The sequence below is a fragment of the Ptychodera flava genome, chromosome 3 (assembly GCF_041260155.1).
Source record: "Ptychodera flava strain L36383 chromosome 3, AS_Pfla_20210202, whole genome shotgun sequence".
In the NCBI taxonomy this organism is placed as follows: domain Eukaryota; kingdom Metazoa; phylum Hemichordata; class Enteropneusta; family Ptychoderidae; genus Ptychodera; species Ptychodera flava.
The window spans coordinates 4,740,707-4,759,569 of record NC_091930.1 but is presented as its reverse complement, the minus strand read 5'-3'; the positions used below and the strand labels follow the sequence as shown (position 1 = coordinate 4,759,569).

Genomic DNA, 18,863 nt, shown 5'->3' with positions numbered 1-18,863 from the left:
GAACATAATATTAATTGCATACGCAACATATATCTTTGTATATGGAATATTCTAATACGTTGATATGTGTAGAGTATTTGTATGCAGAGCTTGAGTATATGTAATGCAGATCTTTGCACATTAAGTTAACACTGTAGTTTTGCATTTTAATAGTATACGTACGTGTATACTAAACGTATTTGACACACGTACAGAATGTGTATATGTGTATGAGTCTAGATCATATTGTTGTATATCAAGCATTTTGCCCAGTGACAAAACATGCCTTTTCAACCGAAAGAATAGTCTCGGGCACATAAACAACATACGATTTTCATACAAAAACCACTTGAACGGAAATAAATTTGTTTTTTAATCTATAAAAATAGTATTTAGATCTGCTTGTTATCCCGCTGTTGCCATGCAGCTGCCATCTTGGATGACAAAATCAATAAATATACCTTTAAAACAAGCAATTGTATTCTCGTTAAAAAAAGTTTCCTTTCGACGCAAAAACCATTTTAACTGATAATAAATTGTGCTTTTTCTGCCTTAAACTAGTACATGAATTTGCGTTGAAGTCATGTTGGAAAATGGCCGCTATTACAGCCACCATATTGGGTCGACAAATTCACAAAATATGCCTTCAGACCTTAAAAAACGGCCACAGGCACATAAAATTATTCAATGTGACACATCGTTAATAAATTCTGCTTTTCAAACCTTGAAATATTTGCACGGCAGCCATATTAGAAAAGGGCTACCAAAACGTCTGCTATTTTCTGGTCGTTAGCATTGTTTTATAACTAAGCGATAGACCATTGCTGGTTCTGCAGAGTTTCATGCTTGTATCATGAAATGAAATATTTTGCAAAAATACCATACTTATTTGCTCTACTATATTAACCAGTCTTCAACTAGCTCTTCCAACCCTAAAGCTAGTCTGACTGCATATAGTCATATACCCTCTGAGGCTCACAATGGAACATTAATGTCAACACATGCACATGTGGCATCTGTGCTCCAACATTAAGGGCTTCTCGCAATGGCACCCTCTCTTGTCTGTCAAACTGCTAAGCTTGTGAAAAATAAATTTTTACTATAACCCAAACGGGATTCGAACCCCACACACTCACGGCAACATCGCCTAGCTGCTAGGTCTCACACAAAACCAGTCAGCTACCGTTTCCAACCCAAAAGAGTTGGTCACAGCAACCGACTTAGATGTTACAATCCTGTGCGCGACCGAGCAACACAGTGTGCATGGAGCAGACGACACACAGACACAGTACAAACACACATATAGTAATCGGAAAAGCACGAAGCTTTTTACTGAGCTATCAGACAGATTTGGAACAATAGTCAGCAGTAGGAGAGACACAATAGACACCATCTTTTGCTTAGCTCTAAGTGGTACTCAAGCAGATGAGAGTCTAGATCATATTCTCAACACCGTCTTAAGCATGGCTGCTGTCGATATTCTAAGTCTTCATTCTCGTCATGAGATCCTAGCTCAAAGCGAAGTAGACGTAGACGTCATCATTACACCTCCCTCATAATATTACTTCATGTGCATAGCAAGACTCTACCCTGCTTGGGGGCTTGCTCGCCTTAATGCTAGCAACACAGTTATAGGGACTTAGTTGGTTGAACGGCGCCATCCGGAGCCGAATTTGTCCCATAGTACACAAGAGACCTGGCACAACCATGTACTAGGATGTGCATAGCTATGCTACAGGGTTGTGCTAGCATCCTAGTACAGTGTAGATGAGCACAACTCAGTAGCATAGCTGTGATTTACATCCATGTAACAGAGTAGATTTTTATGCAGTCCTTGTGCATGAATGTAGCACGAAACCCTGTAGCAGAGTCAATTTTTTTATAGTTGTGTCACAGGGATGTGTGAAACAGTACTGTGATTAGACTACAAATTATATCCCTTAACTATGGTTTCCTTTCACAGCCATGTCCCAGTAGCTCTGCTACGAAGCCTGACAACAGAGGTGTGTATACCCCTGTTACATTACTTTACACACATGTGTTGCAGGGGTGCGTACAGACCTTGTACAGTCCTATTGGCCACACATGTGTACCAACCCTGTGTATCATTTCAGGCATTCTCATTGCCTTGCATTTGCACCTTATTAACAATTCTGTACACTATGAGAGTGTTTATACATCTCCACACAACACCTCTTTCATACAAAAGTGCTACAGCAATGAAACATACAAAAATGATACATTTTAATGTCAGAAATTAATGATTTATTTCACACTATTTCAAGTTTTTAACATAGTGCAATATCTAAAACCCACAATGATAGGTCAGGTGTGAAGTAAGCCAGATAACTGGTGTCAACAAGAACGTTATTCATTCATCTTGAATTTGTAGCAAGGTTGACAAATGCACATTGTATAATATATGAACAAGCAACCTAACGTCTGATGTGGCAAATAACTACTTATGTCATGTGTTGATACAGAAGACTGAAATCTTTTTTAGCAGATTTCAGGATGAGCTGACAAAAAAATGGCAAAAATAGATGCAAAAATACGCAATTGAAGACTGCATTATAATTTGAACGTATAACATTAATATCATCCTAAGAACATGTCAATCAAAGCTATCAGACAAGTAGTTTTTTGAGAAACAAAATTTTTTCACAAAAAAATGGCAATAATTGCCAAAGAGTGAAAAAACTGTATATTTCATCATGCATGAATTTCAATATATCACATTAAATTCATCTGTAGAAACCTGAAGACCAAATATCAAAGCTATCAGGTCAGTACTTTTTGAGTAATAGACTTTTAGACCAAAAATTGCAAAATTTTGCCCCAAATTATAAATTCATCATAATTTGAATGTATCACATTTTGATCATTCCTCTGAACCTGTATACCAAATATCAAAGCTGGCAGACATAAGCTTTTGGTGAAATAAATTTTTGACCAAAAATGACAAAAATTGCCTTAAGAATGCAAATGTGCATATTTCTGTAAAATTTGAACAAAGCTGAAATAAAGTTTCCCAACGGACTTATATCCCAGATATCAGACGTGAAGTTTTGAAGAAGATTTTTGAAAGATTTTACCAAAAATGACAAAAATTTGCCTTAAAAATACAAATTTGCGAATTTCAGCACAATTTTATTAAATCTGAGGTCACCCCAGTAACCTGCATATCAAATTTCAAAGTAATCGAACATGTGGTTTCAGAGAAGAGTTTTTGACTGAAAACAGCATAAAATACTCAAAAAATATGATTATGCAAATTTCATCAACATTTGAACAAACCTAACTGATGCCACCCCACGTGAACTGTACATCAAGTTTCAAAGCAATCAAACGTGTGGTTTTAGACCCAGAGAAGAATTTGATGGATGACAGATGGACCACAATGGTGATGCTGGATGACACTTGACAATCAGTCTATTTCATAAGTGCTCCATGTCGCTGACAGCGAAGATACAAATGACCACAAAAATGAATGTCTCAGAATTACCATTCTTAAATAATTTCCACTGAATCAGACTCTACCGCACACTTTTTAGCTTTCTGTCTAAGTATAAATCTCATATAGAACAGTTGCCGTCTTTTAAATATAAGTTAAATGTAAACTATGTTATAGTTATAATTTTAACAATTTGCAATAAAATACTTGTTTACTCTATAAAAAGGATAATGGCTATTGTGTTGAAATATTTTTGTCCGGATTACATTATTTTGAACTCTGCTACATGATGTGACAACTCTACATGTAGTTCTTTCGCAGATATGCTGAATACATGAGTGACCAACGATATTCTTAGCATTTACAAACTCGATATCATCAATTAATCGTAACACTTTGCAATTGTATGGGCAGTACTTGGATATATCTATAAATTTCTGAAAACCAATGTAGGCTTGCTCTTGAACATTCACACATCTTCTTAAGAATCCATATGCAACCTATTAAAATAACCAAAACTAACATGTAAGTGCAAAATATTACCAAGTTTGGGAATATGGGCAAGTACTTGCAACGTCCTTACACGGAACACCTTACATCATAATTTAGTTGTGATTTTCTATGCCATATGTAGTACAAAATAATCTGGATTTTACAGAAAAAGTCGCACTACCATACCATGCACGTTGCATTTTGATTGGTCAAGCAGAACCAGGTGACTGACCACAAATACACAGTAATGGTTTGTTTACATGCCCGTGAATATGAATAATAAGATAAACAACTCAAAGTATTGTAACTTTACAGCTGAAACGTAATTCATAATCAATCACAAAATGAAATGGAGCACTTGTGGGCCAAGTTCAGATACATTTTTCCTGAAAACATCTCCGGATTAGCCAAATTTTTACAGTGCACATGACAGTGTGTCGCGTATTGCTCAGTTCTGGGTCCAAGTTTTCATACGCTTTGGAAATTTTTGTTTGAAAATGTTGATGGTTTTCTTGGGTTCGTTGATAATATAATGGAAATAACATACTCTGCCTGACCATTAACATTTATTTAAGGGCGCGGCAAGCCTTACCCATTAATTTTTTGCTTTCCTCTTTTCCTTGCCCATAAATAAACATTAATGGTCAACACGTCACCTGTTATTTCTATAACATACATACATACACTGTATGCATATATGTATGTCTGCATTATAGACATGTATACTATGCATACTCACATACAGATGTACATACATACATACATATATACCTGCAGACATACACGCATACATGCTTATATACATTCACACAGACATAAATACATATATACCATTACCCATTAATTTTTTGCTTTCCTCTTTTCCTTGCCCATAAATAAACATTAATGGTCAACACGTCACCTGTTATTTCTATAACATACATACATACACTGTATGCATATATGTATGTCTGCATTATAGACATGTATACATACGCATACTCACATACAGATGTACATACATACATACATATATACCTGCAGACATACACGCATACATGCTTATATACATTCACACAGACATAAATACATATATACAACATACATACAGATAGACATATATAGACAGACATAAATACTGACATACATGCAAATAAATATAGGCATACATACATACATGCATACATTTGAGACACATACAGACACATACATACATATACATTGATACGAATAGGCATACATGCATATATATACATGTATACATACATCCATACATATACATACATATTTTACATACATACATATATACATACATACATACACACACACACACACACACACAGACTGTTCCTTGGTTTAAAGTATAGCTTAATTTACTACCATATATATACTCCATGGTTCCATTATGGTTGTAATATGACTTTAATGTTTCAGACAACTGCGGTACGCTACATAGTGTCCTACAATGAGCAGAATTAGAACTTGATACTTATTTCCTAATATAATCCTCTTTTTACCGGGCTCTATAAACCATGTAAAAAATACAATTGGCATATAGAGGATTGATTGAAATCTTAAAGCCGCCGTTCTCAATCCCAGGATCACGCATTAGTGGGTACTCAACCCTGTCAACATAGTATCGTTTTCATCGTTTTGCGTCAAACACCGCTATATTAGTAGATTTACAAACATAAATTCACGCCGAAAGTCGATGAGCACATCGGAGTACGTACCGGTACATTTTGGCATGAGGTGTTTTCACCATACTTGGTGCGTTCGAGTTACAGATTTCACCGATTCCAGCAGTGTGTCGCTTACAAGTCAATATACTGGTATGCAAAAAACACAATCTGCATCGTTCGAATCTCTCAAATTCTTAGAAGTAATGTTTTATTAAATTTGGAAACATCGGTGTCGAAATAATATAAAATGAGACTCATGAAGATTGAACCATGATCCCGACGTACTCAACCAGCCCAATGTAAAACTTTTATGAGGCCAAGATGGCGGTCAGAAGTCAGAAAACAAGTCCAGATCATCGTGTATTACATTATTTGCCAATTTGTGCTGCGAGACTTCGTTTGAATTGTAACCAGAATCGTACAAAAATCAGATGCATTTCGAAAACTCGGACAGGAAATCTCGTATATTTCTCAGACGTAATGAACTTTGATCGATATGCAGCGGAACTGCATGGCGTCTGTTATCGATAAGATGGCACTTGCTCACGAGGCTACGTACACTCGAAGTGACGGCGGAACGAAACAGAGGAAGTCAAATCATCCTTTTTTAGCTCCATGGTCAAATAAACATTTCGTTTATTAATAGACTCACAGAGGTACAAACGACACTCCATGGGAAACTATACACGGATACCGTACCGCTTCACACCTCTGTGCCGGGGTATTGAACATTTCTTGATTTGTCATTCTGAGTTTAGCATTTGTTTGGCAATGACAACGCGTCTATCTGACTCCGACTCTCTCGGAAGTATTGGGATATCCTTGACCAGACACACGCTTGGCGTGATGAGCGATTTTTGGCCCGAAAACAGCATCTGATGCAGGCCAATGACATACTCGTCAAAAGAAGAAAACTGATATGCCATTTTGCATGACTTTTGTTGTCCGATCGTTATATCCAAATTTGCCCGGCATACCATACACATTTGCCATTGTTGGGTGTACGGTAGAAGCCACAAAACCAAACCAAACGGCCCTTTTCAGGGTCATCAAACTTTCCAGTAAGAGAGAACCCGATAATACATTTTCTTTTTCACGGCACGTCTTGTGGAGGGACAATGTCCACAGTTACTAATGTAATCGACTTGAATGTCGTCTGATCACGTTTTTTATCCCCAGCAATGCGGTGGATAGGTACAAAAGTTGGAGAACTGTGAAGAAACTATTGCGCACGTCTTTCGACACTGGAAATCTTGACACATATTTTATTTATTTCAGTCACCATTAGCAGATAAGGCGAATGCTAATCGACATTAGGTACACATCCAGCTGACTCGTGTCTGACTTTGCACAAGGTTTGATTGACAGTGGTATTCAAATCCCAATCGGCGTCCCCTGGATCGACATTCTCACTGGCCACGCACAATTACTCACTAAATTGTCCCGAAAACTTATCGGTTTAGAAAATATGGAGTCGTTATGTATTGATCAGATATTTACCCTGCTGTAGAGCATTCCGATTTCATAATTTTGCATAAAAAACACGCAAAAAGTGCAATCTGTCGAGCTCTCAGTTCAAGCTACTCGCACAGTGTCTCTTTGCATAATGAGCGTCCTCTCATGTAATCCGGTATTTATAACCCATGGGCGTCTTTAACTCACAGAATGCTAGTTTGCAGGTGCATTTAATTTTTTTTCCATGCGTGCAAAATACTTCAAAACTTACATCTTCTGTCTCTGACTTGTACGAAGCTGTCTGACCAATTCTCACCATTCTCTTTTCTGATTCTGTGTATACTCCGCCATAGCACTCTAGATTTTGAATATTGTCTCCTACGGCACTTTAATGAAATAAAAGAACCTTCTTGAATTTTACATTGAAAATTGTGTGATGATTTAAAAAAAACAATGGCTTCTGAAATCAAGTTGCAAGTTTGTCCTATTTATGAATTACACATTTGCTCAGCTGTAATTACAGAAAAATGTGACCTGATCAAGTATATCAGTATTTTCATTACATTTCATTGTTGTCCAATTACTCTTGAAATGTAGCTTGTTCAGTACATCACATCATTACAGTTAAGAATTGAATATGTGCTTTCTATCATCTATCACATAATATTATGAAGGAGACCAATTACATGTGTGGATCGACCTTCATTAACAACAACTTCTGATAATATGAGTGCTTGATTAGACAACCAACTGACCCACCTGCACATATACATAAAAGATTGACAGGTCATTTTCCAAACTCATGAGAAATTTTGAGATCTTGCATGGCTGTGTAGTTTTGTGATGGGATAAACACATATGTCAAATTTCATATTATCAATCATTTTAAACAACACCTAGTGTCAAAAGTGTTATGAAATCTGGGATCTATTCAGCTTTCATGTAAAGCACAACCAAATAACTTGGTTAGAAATTTGTTGCTATGGTCTGTAACCAAGTCTCACAAGACCAATGCAATAAGGAGTAATCTTTGTACTGTGCTTGAATGAAATTGATCCAGGAATCTCTGAGATATCTGCGTGAACGAACGGACAGACGAACGGACGGACATGACCAAACCTATGCCCAGGGACAGTGTCAGTGGGGACTAAAAATCACCTATCGATAAGTCACTATTCATGAGTGTTTCATGATGATTTCTAAAATAATTTATTTTTGGAACTGTATACTACCTCTTTAATGCTGTTAATTCTTCACTACTAATGTCTGTCATACCATGACTTTTCTGTAATACAAAAAAAAAAGCAATAGAACTGAATACTGAAAACTAAGCTGAAAGCTATATGGCCGATGTCAGTTCAACTTAGTAACATCAAATGTTGCTCTAAGAATGTGTAGTAACCATAGCAGTGATATCAGCAAGGTGCTGACAAAATGTAAATTTCCTCAATTTATCAAATATGTGATTCTATGAGAATCACCTGGTGATTTAATGGTAAATAAATAATTATAGCTTGTTTATTTTTGGATAACACAGAAATGCCATACCAATGCAAGTTGACCATGGGTCTTCACGTGTGTATTGCTGCTGCCATTGAGAAATCTCTGAACATAATCTGCATCATATAGTTTTCTTAGCTTTGGCCCACATTGCCTACAGGAAAAAAGAAAAAACAAGTCATTGCTGATGACAGTCTCTGGTGGATTATTGTGTTTGAATTATGGTGATTGAATTACCGGTACATGCGTGGTAGCTTCATTACTTGAAAGAGATCACACTTAAGATGTTACATATGAAATTTCAGTTGAATTGGTGTGTTGGTTTTGGAGAAGAAGATTTTTAAAGATTAAATCACAATTTTCGCAAAATCCAATATGGCGGCCAAACCTCGTGACCGATCCAAATGTGGTTTGCAAACTTGAAAGAGATCACTCTAAGGATGGTATGAGTAAAATTTCAGCTCTATCGGTGTTTTTGTTGTGAAGATTGTAGAAGATTTTTGAAGATTAAATTGGTATTTTTCGAAAATCCAATATGGCGGCCAAATCACGTGACCGATTAAAATGTCTTTTGCAAACTTCAAAGAGATCAATTTAAGGATGACATGAGTAAAATTTCAGCTCAATCAGTGTGTTGATCCGGAGAAGAAGATATTTAAAGATTAAATTGGTATTTTTCGAAAATCCAATACGGCGTCCAAACTACTTGACCGATCAAAATGCTTTTTGCAAACTTGGAAGAGATCACACGTCTGATGACACGAGTAAAATTTCATTTCAATCAGTATTTTAGTTCTGGAGAAAAAGATTTTTAAAGATTAAATTGGTATTTTTCGAAATTCCAATATGGCGGCCTAATCACGTGACTGATCCAGATGTCTTTTGCAAACTTGAAAGATATCACTCTAAGAATGACATGAGTAAAATTTGAGGTCAATCTGTGTGTTAGTTCTGGGGAAGAAGATTTTTAAAGATTAAATTGGTATTTTTTGAAAAACCAATATGGCGGCCAAATCATGTGACCTATCCAAATGACATTTGTTAACTTGAAAGAGATCACTACACAGGTTGGCTTGGGCCCCTAAAGAAGCAGAAGAATAATTATGAACTCCTGTAAAAACAATAGCAGCCAAAGCTGCAAGGCATGGGCCCCTAAAAACCCTAATGAAACTAATAGGGGCCAGCTGATGGGCTTGGCCCCTAATTATGAAAAATATAGCTTATGAAGCCTTACAGGGAAACAGTCATCAGAACTGCACCAGTGCGAATTTCTTGTTTACAAACAATGAATTCCATGCACTATATCTAGAATGCATCTTTAATCATAGCTGCAACATTTAAATTGTACGATGTAGATCATGACAGTCGTGTTAACTTTCATCAATTACCATCGTACCTTGGATGCAGTGTTTACATTGGTCATATGAGTCCCATACCACCTTGGAGGGCAATTCTGACAACTGTATCCGTTTGACATGAATGTATTAGAGGATGTTAAAACCTACCGGATCAGTTGGCCTTCTTTCCAAATACCACCTCGCATGATGAACTCCAATAATTGCAGTTTGCTGAATGACATCGTTACATCCTTGGATAGATTTTTGTAGTTACTGTATATGCATCTTGATCTTACAACCCCCATGAACTGTTCACATCTGGAACAATATATGAAGGTATAAACTTTGTGAGAAGTTTTAAATTAAGGCTAATTAAGTCTCTGAAATTTTCCCAAATAATTGTTATGTGACAATCACACATCAAACAATTAATCCGTATATAACAAGAAAATCCATATATAATATGATTAATATTCTAGCTGTATGATTTTTAGGGAGTATATCTTTACTCCCTGCATATTAATTGCATTGGTAAGTTTGTAATGTTTAGGGTATAAAAAGGACAGACTGACAGTGGGAAATTTTCACTACATGCCTACAGTTACATCATGTATTCACATGCACATTTGAAACAGTCTCTTATTATCACCCTTATTAGCAGATATAAATGAAAGCAAACCTTTTACTGTAGCATTTTATGAAAATACATGACTTACCTTTCAGTGCAGTAGCATTTAGATGGTCCAAAGTCAGAAATATGTGAAGGCAGGTGTAGAAGCATGTGAGTCTTTGACTTCCTTAACAGTGTTGGGTTTTCTTTCTTTGCTTGAAGCATAAATGCCTGTATTAGCTTTTTTATATGCTCTATCTGAGATTCTTCAACAGATGTCTGATAGACTTCAAAGAATATCTGTAATGAGTTGAGCCAGAACAAAAATATTATCTACATGACACTAGTCTACTTTTATTACCAAAACATATATGTGTGATTTATGTGTATCATTGGACATCTTTGATATGTATTTGCGTGTATGTGAAGTATGTAAAGTGGGAGTGGGGGTGGGGGGGTGTTATGTGTTTGCGTGCGTGTGTGTGATTGACCAACGCTGTTTGATGGCATCACATACACATTGTGAGTTGACATATCTGCTACATGATTTGGAGCAGTAAGTGTTGGTTCAAGACCTAGTGTGGTACATGAAACATTATTAATATGAACTGTAACATCAACTATCTCTCCTACCTCTGAGTTATGAAAGTATACACTGCCTTTAACTCTTATCCCGCTTAATTAACAAAAATTGTTTGATTTTTCTGAGTAACCAGTATCTTGTATTATAGAGTCATTATTATGTTAAGTGAATAACAGTAATTTGTATATATATACCGAGCAGTATCAAAGTAAGTCATTGCATTTGTCTGTTTTGAACATTTTATTCAAGAGTAGATGTATTGTTTATTTGATACGTTAAAACATCAATCATAAATATTTATCAATTTACCTCTGACAAAATTTGCCACAGTTTCCTCTGTTCCGCTGACAAAACATCATGTAACATGAACACAGCAACTTGTATCCATAATTTAAACTCTCGTCCTACAAATGACTTGTATGAGATGATATTTGCCAGTCTGCTTGAGTAGGGCGTCCAATCATATGACTATGGCAAAAAGAAAGTGTAAACCTGTCAATTAGTACACACTACCATCCAACGATTACATTAACATTTTCCTCAAAACTGTCAATTAATTGATTGGTACTTAGTAGCCAAGCAGACTTGAGGTTTTTTAATTGTGTCCCATCAGTAAATCATGCAACAACAATACAATAATTATACATCACCAGTCTTGATTGGGATCTAAAGCTACAATGTTATAAATACAGCAACTTTCATGATATCCTGGAGTTTCATTGTTTCATGTCAATGAATTAAACAGCACCCACAATTAGGGAAACAAGTCATCGTTGATGACACAGTCCCCGCTTGTCCATTTTGTTATAATCTTTGGTGTCTAGGTAGCTGTGATCTAGGTAGCTGACACTGATGCAACGAGTGCATCAGGCCTGTGACTTGAATAATAAAGTAATCTGAGGAACGTTCAATAAATGACTCATCTCTGCCGGTAATGACCACTGAAGGAACTTTTGATTACATCACACATAACGACGCCCTCGCTGCCTCTAGTGTCATGACGGCACATACTATACACATGGTTTGGTGGAATTTTAGAAATGGTATGGGATCGGGTATGTTGTTGTAATCAGCCATTTCCGATCATATAATGAAACATATTAATGTGCACAAGAATGCAGCCATAGTAGGATGTTTGAGTTATGGTTCAAAGACACAAAAAATCGCAAACAAAATGGCTGCCTCGCGGCCATATTGGATCGTATCGCAAAATAATTTGACATGCATATGTAGGCCGTAGTGTTATGCCTTTGTGCCAAGTTTGAACAAAATCGATTCAAGGATGTCTGAGTTATGGTCCAAAGACATGGAAAATCGCAACAAAATGGCCGCCTCACGGCCATATTGAATCTTATCGCAAAATAAATCGATGCGCATCTGTAGGTCATAGTGCTATGCCTTTGTGCCAAGTTTGAACAAAATTGGTTCAGCAGTGTCTGAGAAACTGTTGATGACGGATGGATGGACGGACGGACGGACGGGACCCAATCTATAAGTCCCCGCCGGACTTCGTCCGCAGGGACTAAAAAGTGAGACGTATGTGTTTTGTATTTATTTTTCAACAAATCATTTTACCTCATTGTAAGCTCATCCATGTAAATTGCCACCAATGGCTGATTTTGGTTAGTCTAAAAATGCATTTCCTCTATGGTACATGATTTCTTTTTTAGTATGTGGACACACATAGAAACTCCAACCTATCTCTAAATTAGTGGCAGGTTGTCAAACATTAACCAATGTTAAAAAATCAGAGTGCTGCAATGCTTAAATTTTCCATCATATATGCAGTCAAACCTGTCTACAACAGCAAGTCTATAGACTTTCCAAAACTGTCATTTGTAGGCAGATGGCCTTCATACACAGGTCATTTAATGTACATGTAAATTGCACAGTGACTGTAACAAAATGACCACTACCATATACAAAAACTCCTTGGACACTAAAGCATCTTTGACTGCAGATACCTTTGTACATGTCCCTTTTCATGCCAGACAGTATTAAGACTAAGTTCCCCATCAGCCAAGTCAGTAAAAAGTTGTATTGAGCCAAAACATGACGTATTTTCACCCACTTGGCTTGGTCTGTTATAGCATCTTTAGTCAAAAAAAATCAAGTGTACAGTATCTATGTTTTCAACAGCCTTCAAATGTACAGCATTATGTTAAAATACACCATATGGAATATGTTGTGTTTCATTAATTTTAACCATCTTGACCTGGTGGTGAAATAGGGACTTGGCAGGAAAAGGGTTAAATCTTAATTCAACTTACCTTTAGTTTTAAATCTATGTTGTGCTTTGCATCATCTGATAAGGAATTGAATGTAAACGTAGTCATATCCCTCACAGTTCCCAGAAGAAGCGAATGGAGCCTTTCATACGGTGTGTCTCTGTGGTTATTATGAAAGAAATCTATGATAATGATGTAGTCCTAGCTGTAAACTAGTGACTACAGTTTCAGCAACTGCTGGAATGTATTTTTCTTTGGGTATTTTCATTTTAATTGCCGTTTCTAAAAATGTCATCTTACGGGATGGCATGAAAATACTATACACTAAACACTCTTGCTGCATTGCATTGCTACAATATCATTTGCTGGTAGAAAAAATCCCTACTAAAAGTGATTTAGGAGAGTAAATATCACACCTGTAGCAAGGTATAATTGATATGCATCATCTCGTTAAAAATACTCACAAATTTCCTCTAAATGATATCAAGTTGCCTTCCATAAGAGGATTTTCTTTTTCGTTGACTCCATAACTTGTACGTAAGACTTTCTTCTCCCTGTATGATACAATATGAAAAAATTGTGAAAGTTGCATCTCAGCAGATGGATACATGGGCATGAGTGTTAGATCTGGTAGGATGTGATCAGAGTATTAACAAAATATATTGCATAACACTATGTGAGGTTTACACATACAAACAACCACATGATCAATTTAAGTGAAAGGTGACAGGGTCACCAGGCAAACGAAAGGTAAACAGATACAGATCTTTAAGGTTGACCGTTTACACACGCATGATCATCACACACGTTTTCTTCTAAAGTACACACAGAATTGTTGATAAGCCAGACATTAACGGTTCGGACTCATTTACAGATCATTGTGTGTGAGTGGTCAATTTGTATGCATGTGTGCAGTCAATTGACTTTCTATTTGCATGAAAAAGCTCATAAACTGGCACCCTGTGATGAACATGCAAGACTTGTAAACGGTCAACCTGAAAGACCAGTAAAAACTGTGATGACATGCAATTTAGTACATCATGTCTATGACAATGAAGTTCACTTACTTTTCTGTATTTTGTGCCCTGATTTGTTGTATTGACTTCAATGTTTCACTCTTTATTCTTGGGTTTCCCACCTTCAAAGGGTCAGCCTCAATATCATTCCTATCAACCTGAAAAGGAGGGGGGAGGGTTTACTGTAACGGATGTGAACTTTAGGTGACTGGAGTAAAACATGATATGAAAATGATATTTGTTTCCTTCTTCATGTTAACCTTTTCAATCTCAAATCTTGTTGTGTTTGTTTTGCTAATTTTAGTGTCATACGTCAATTATTCATTGAAGAATGAGAACAAACACAACTAAATCCAAATTGACACATGTTATACAAAAGTCGTGAAATCTTACCAATTAATCCTACGTGACTACTTCAATAGAACCATAGAGTGAACTTTTTGAATAAAGTTCACTCCCAAAGTTCTGTATGTACACATATAGCAACATGATCAAGGATCTACAGGAACACTCACATCACATAATCGACAAAAAAGTCGGCTGCTGGTTCCAAGATGAGAAACTATCTCAGACTGCCGAACATTATCGCCAAGGATGACAAGCATGTCATCACATAGAGTGAACTTTTTGAATAAAGTTCACTCCCAAAGTTCTGTATGTACATGTACATATAGCAACATGATCAAGGATCTACAGGAACATTCACATCACATAATCGACAAAAAAGTCGGCTGCTGGTTCCAAGATGAGAAACTATCTCAGACTGCCGAACATTATCGCCAAGGATGACAAGCAGTGGTGATATTACAAGGACCTCACATCCCATGTATGCATCATAGGCAGTTGTACCATGTGTCTCCAGAATTTTTAACTCCCCAAGAAGAGGCTTAGTAAGCTCCATGGCGTCCACTGAGTCAGATGATGTATAGTAATGGATGTTTGATAGCTTGTTGTTTTCCTTATTTGGCAGACCAGCAAGCATTGATAACCAGACACTAAGTGGATGCCATTTATGTGTCAAATTGGCACCTACATCATCAGAGAATATGATCAGAGGTACCAAGACGACAGGCTTTCCACCACTTTTCTTTTTTATAGGGTGGCCTTCTATGAGCTTGTCAATTGCCTGCAATGAAATCATACAGAAGAGTGGCATTACTGAGAGAGTAAGAAGTCTAGTGCCACTCATATGGCGAAATGACTAGCAAAACCGTCAGTCATTTGACAAAGTTATAAACAGTTTGGTGATTAACTTCGCTGATAGCATGGCCACTGTAAAACTGGACGTTGGAGCTCCCCTAGCCTGTTGTGATGTAAAATACAAGATACCACTTCCATACATTAAAGCCTATACTCAATAATTAGTTTATTGAAGCAATCACTCTTTCATGGGATCACTACTATTAGTGTCATGCAAACACGTATTCCATGCAGACAGTGTATTTTGGGGAACTGAAATCAGCTGCACTGATTTTCGTAAACCTAAAGAGACACCTTTATAAGGCGAAAACTATATACAAGAAAAATAATTTTGGTCTAACAGACAGTAGTCTTTTCCTTTGGTAATTGTGTAGATATGACAAATAAGTTGTCTTGACAGTAGTATATGGACTGATGTTATGCATGGTAATATTATCTCAATCTTGAACACAGGATGCCAATCGCAAACTCTCATTTACAACCCTCTGTAGCAACAGGGGAGCCCAGTGTCTAGTTTTGCAGTGGCCATGCTGTGAGCAAAATTAATTACCAAACTGTTTAAAACTTTGTCAAATGACTGGCTGTTTTGCTAGTTATTTCGCCATATGAGTGGCATTAGACTTCTTACTCTCTCTGTAAAATGTGGTAAGAAAAGTAAATGTATGCACCCACAAGGTAACTTAAATCACCTGATGTTAGTCAAACATCAAAAGTATTGCCAGGTTCTCCACTATCAATTGTAACAGTAATCACCAAAACAACGGGGTTGACATAACAATTGTTATATGATGTCATATAACAATTATAAACTGATAACTACCAAAAAAAAAATATCACAAAGTTTGAATATATCTAATTCTGATAATACCTCCATTGGAAGCCTCTGTAGTCCTGCTTCTCTTCTTACATATCCAATCTTTTGTCGTGTAATCTCCCCTTTGTAATGTTGTTTAAGATTTCCAATAAGTAGATGCTTGGTGCTAACAAATACAATCTTTTCATCTTCTTCCTCACAAGTTTTCACTTTACACATTAGGGTATCCTGACCATTAGACATATCGCTCTAAAACATATAAAAAGATAGACAAACAAATTTTATGCCAACTTATGTACGCAGGTTGAAATTTCTATTAACTCCTCTGATTATATGATTCTCTTCACCCGACTATATGCAATTATATTACCATGCCCTGTCCATTGCATTTTAATTGGTTGAGCTGAACCACGTGACTGCACAAAAATACACAGTAATGGTTTGTTTATATGCCCATGAATATGAATAATATCTTAAACATAGTAGCTTTACAGCTACAATGAAAACAGTGATTTGTACAAAGGTAATAATCACCACAAATTAAAATGGAGCACTTGTGGGCAAAGTTTAGACACTTTTTAAAAAAATATTCAATTTGCAAAATTTTTGAAGCACGCGCACTACTCACTGACAAATTCTGGGTGGGGTCTCATTGTTGTCCTCACAAGAAATTTTCATAAATGTTGGCAGTTTAGGGGTTCGTTGATAATATAAAGGAAATAACAGACTCCGCGCTGACCATTAACGTTTATTTATGTGCGCGGGCGAGAGGAAAGCAAAAACTGACGGGCTTGGCAAGCCTAGCCCATTAAGTTTTTGGCTTTCCTCTTGCCCTTGCCCATAAAAAAACGTTTAAGCAATAAAAGCACACCAGCCTTGGTATACCACTAGATTTTGACCATTTCATGACAAATATGCACGAGCGATAGCGAGTGCATATATGAAGTGAACTGGTCAAAATCGAATGGTATACCTTCGCTGGTGTGATTTATTGCTATCATGTCATAACAGTATATTTAAATTCTCGCATAGAACATCAAAAAGGATTTGGGCTCTTGCCGAGAGCTCACACGTGTGCCAGCCAATATACCACTGTTCTTTTCGCGTCTCGACCAAGCAGATCACTGCATTTGTGCCATCAATATACTGGTATGATATAATAATGGTTAGCGCATCGTCCATTAATTCTACATTGAAATATATCCAAATAGTGATAATGAGAGTATTCTTACCTCTACATAAAACTCATGATGCAACATAATTGTATGTAATCACTAGCAGTTTCTGCATAGACAAAATCACCAATATAATAATCTACATTTCCCACACGGACCATCGGTGATAGGAAATTGTGGTTCTGACTCCATTTGTTTGCATGGTACAACTCACTGTAATGTAATGTTAAATTACATTGAAAAGTTAGGACAATATAATACTGATTGTCAATATGGTGATCAAGTTCAATGCTCATTACCCCGTGATACTGCATAATGCCCTTTTGAAAACTACTGTACGTTTAAACAGAATAATCTGATTAAGATTCTTGACTTTTTTACAGGCATTCTCAACAAATTACACATTAATGAACATGTAACTCTGACTACATGATTATACAATAATACAGTATAAAGAATGTACATGTGGTAACTGAACATCAATAATCTCAGAAATATTTAAGTACAATGTATGGTTTAAGATGTATCTGACATTTTACAAAAAATCATTTTGTCATCGTTGACAACATCTACATTACTACATAATACACTAAAAAAATCAGTACTTACCTTATTTCACCTGTGGTTGACTTTTCATGTACCCGATGCAAGTTTTCAGCAATGCAGGGAATAGCCATACACATTCGAATTTGCTGGATGATTGAAAGATGATAGAACTCTTGGCCTGAATTGGTTGTATACTGATGATGTTAAAAAAGAACAGAACCTTCGTTAATCAAATCACTGTAATCCATAAATTCTTTTTCAGTATTGTCTATTTCTCAAAACTGTCAATTCAGTGACACAAATATTAAATTTTGTTGTGCCAATCAGAACAGTTTCCTTGAAGAGATGATTTGATAAACAGAAAGAGTAGATAAAATCCTACAACTTTAACTCTTGTATTTCCCTATTCAAACTATCCATGTATCCAATTTGATGTGCAAATCCCTACTATACATTGGACGCTCATACTACATAAATTTGATGCACTTTAAAAAAGTTGATTTGGCAACAATATGCACAGTTGCATGTACAATATACATCACACAAGTTTTCTTCGGAAGTACATACCGAACTTACTGTCTGCCTTATCAACAAAATGTGAGTATATTGAAGTAGGTAACGTATGATGAACAGAAAATGTTCACATCTGATTTAATCTGGTGTATGTACCTTACTTGGTGGAATGTAACCAGGAAGATTGTTCACCAACTTTTTAACATGTTTCAATGATGGGATGGTAGGATCTCTCTTCTTTAGTAAATACCAGATGTATTTCAGTGTAGTTGTACCCTATCAAAAGAAATAAACAAAATA

At 36.3% G+C, this 18,863-nt stretch overlaps 1 protein-coding gene across 3 annotated transcripts in view; it reads right to left on the bottom strand.

Annotated features, from left to right (window-relative positions):
* Positions 1 to 2,217: 2,217 nt before the first annotated feature.
* Positions 2,218 to 18,863, bottom strand: part of LOC139129460 (uncharacterized) — a 180,746-nt gene continuing 164,100 nt past the window's right edge. For all 3 annotated transcript variants that reach the window (XM_070695091.1, XM_070695090.1, XM_070695092.1), the window contains exons 7-21: positions 18,720 to 18,839; positions 18,114 to 18,244; positions 17,562 to 17,717; positions 16,384 to 16,578; positions 15,022 to 15,441; positions 14,367 to 14,473; positions 13,764 to 13,853; positions 13,342 to 13,459; positions 11,381 to 11,539; positions 10,595 to 10,788; positions 10,047 to 10,196; positions 8,590 to 8,695; positions 8,274 to 8,326; positions 7,313 to 7,427; positions 2,218 to 3,933 (exon numbers count right to left, since the gene is read on the bottom strand). In XM_070695091.1, coding sequence (XP_070551192.1) covers positions 3,619 to 3,933; positions 7,313 to 7,427; positions 8,274 to 8,326; positions 8,590 to 8,695; positions 10,047 to 10,196; positions 10,595 to 10,788; positions 11,381 to 11,539; positions 13,342 to 13,459; positions 13,764 to 13,853; positions 14,367 to 14,473; positions 15,022 to 15,441; positions 16,384 to 16,578; positions 17,562 to 17,588 — 2,049 coding nt within the window. In that variant the 5' untranslated portion in view covers positions 17,589 to 17,717; positions 18,114 to 18,244; positions 18,720 to 18,839 and the 3' untranslated portion in view covers positions 2,218 to 3,618. The remainder of the gene's footprint in view (positions 3,934 to 7,312; positions 7,428 to 8,273; positions 8,327 to 8,589; positions 8,696 to 10,046; positions 10,197 to 10,594; positions 10,789 to 11,380; positions 11,540 to 13,341; positions 13,460 to 13,763; positions 13,854 to 14,366; positions 14,474 to 15,021; positions 15,442 to 16,383; positions 16,579 to 17,561; positions 17,718 to 18,113; positions 18,245 to 18,719; positions 18,840 to 18,863) is intronic.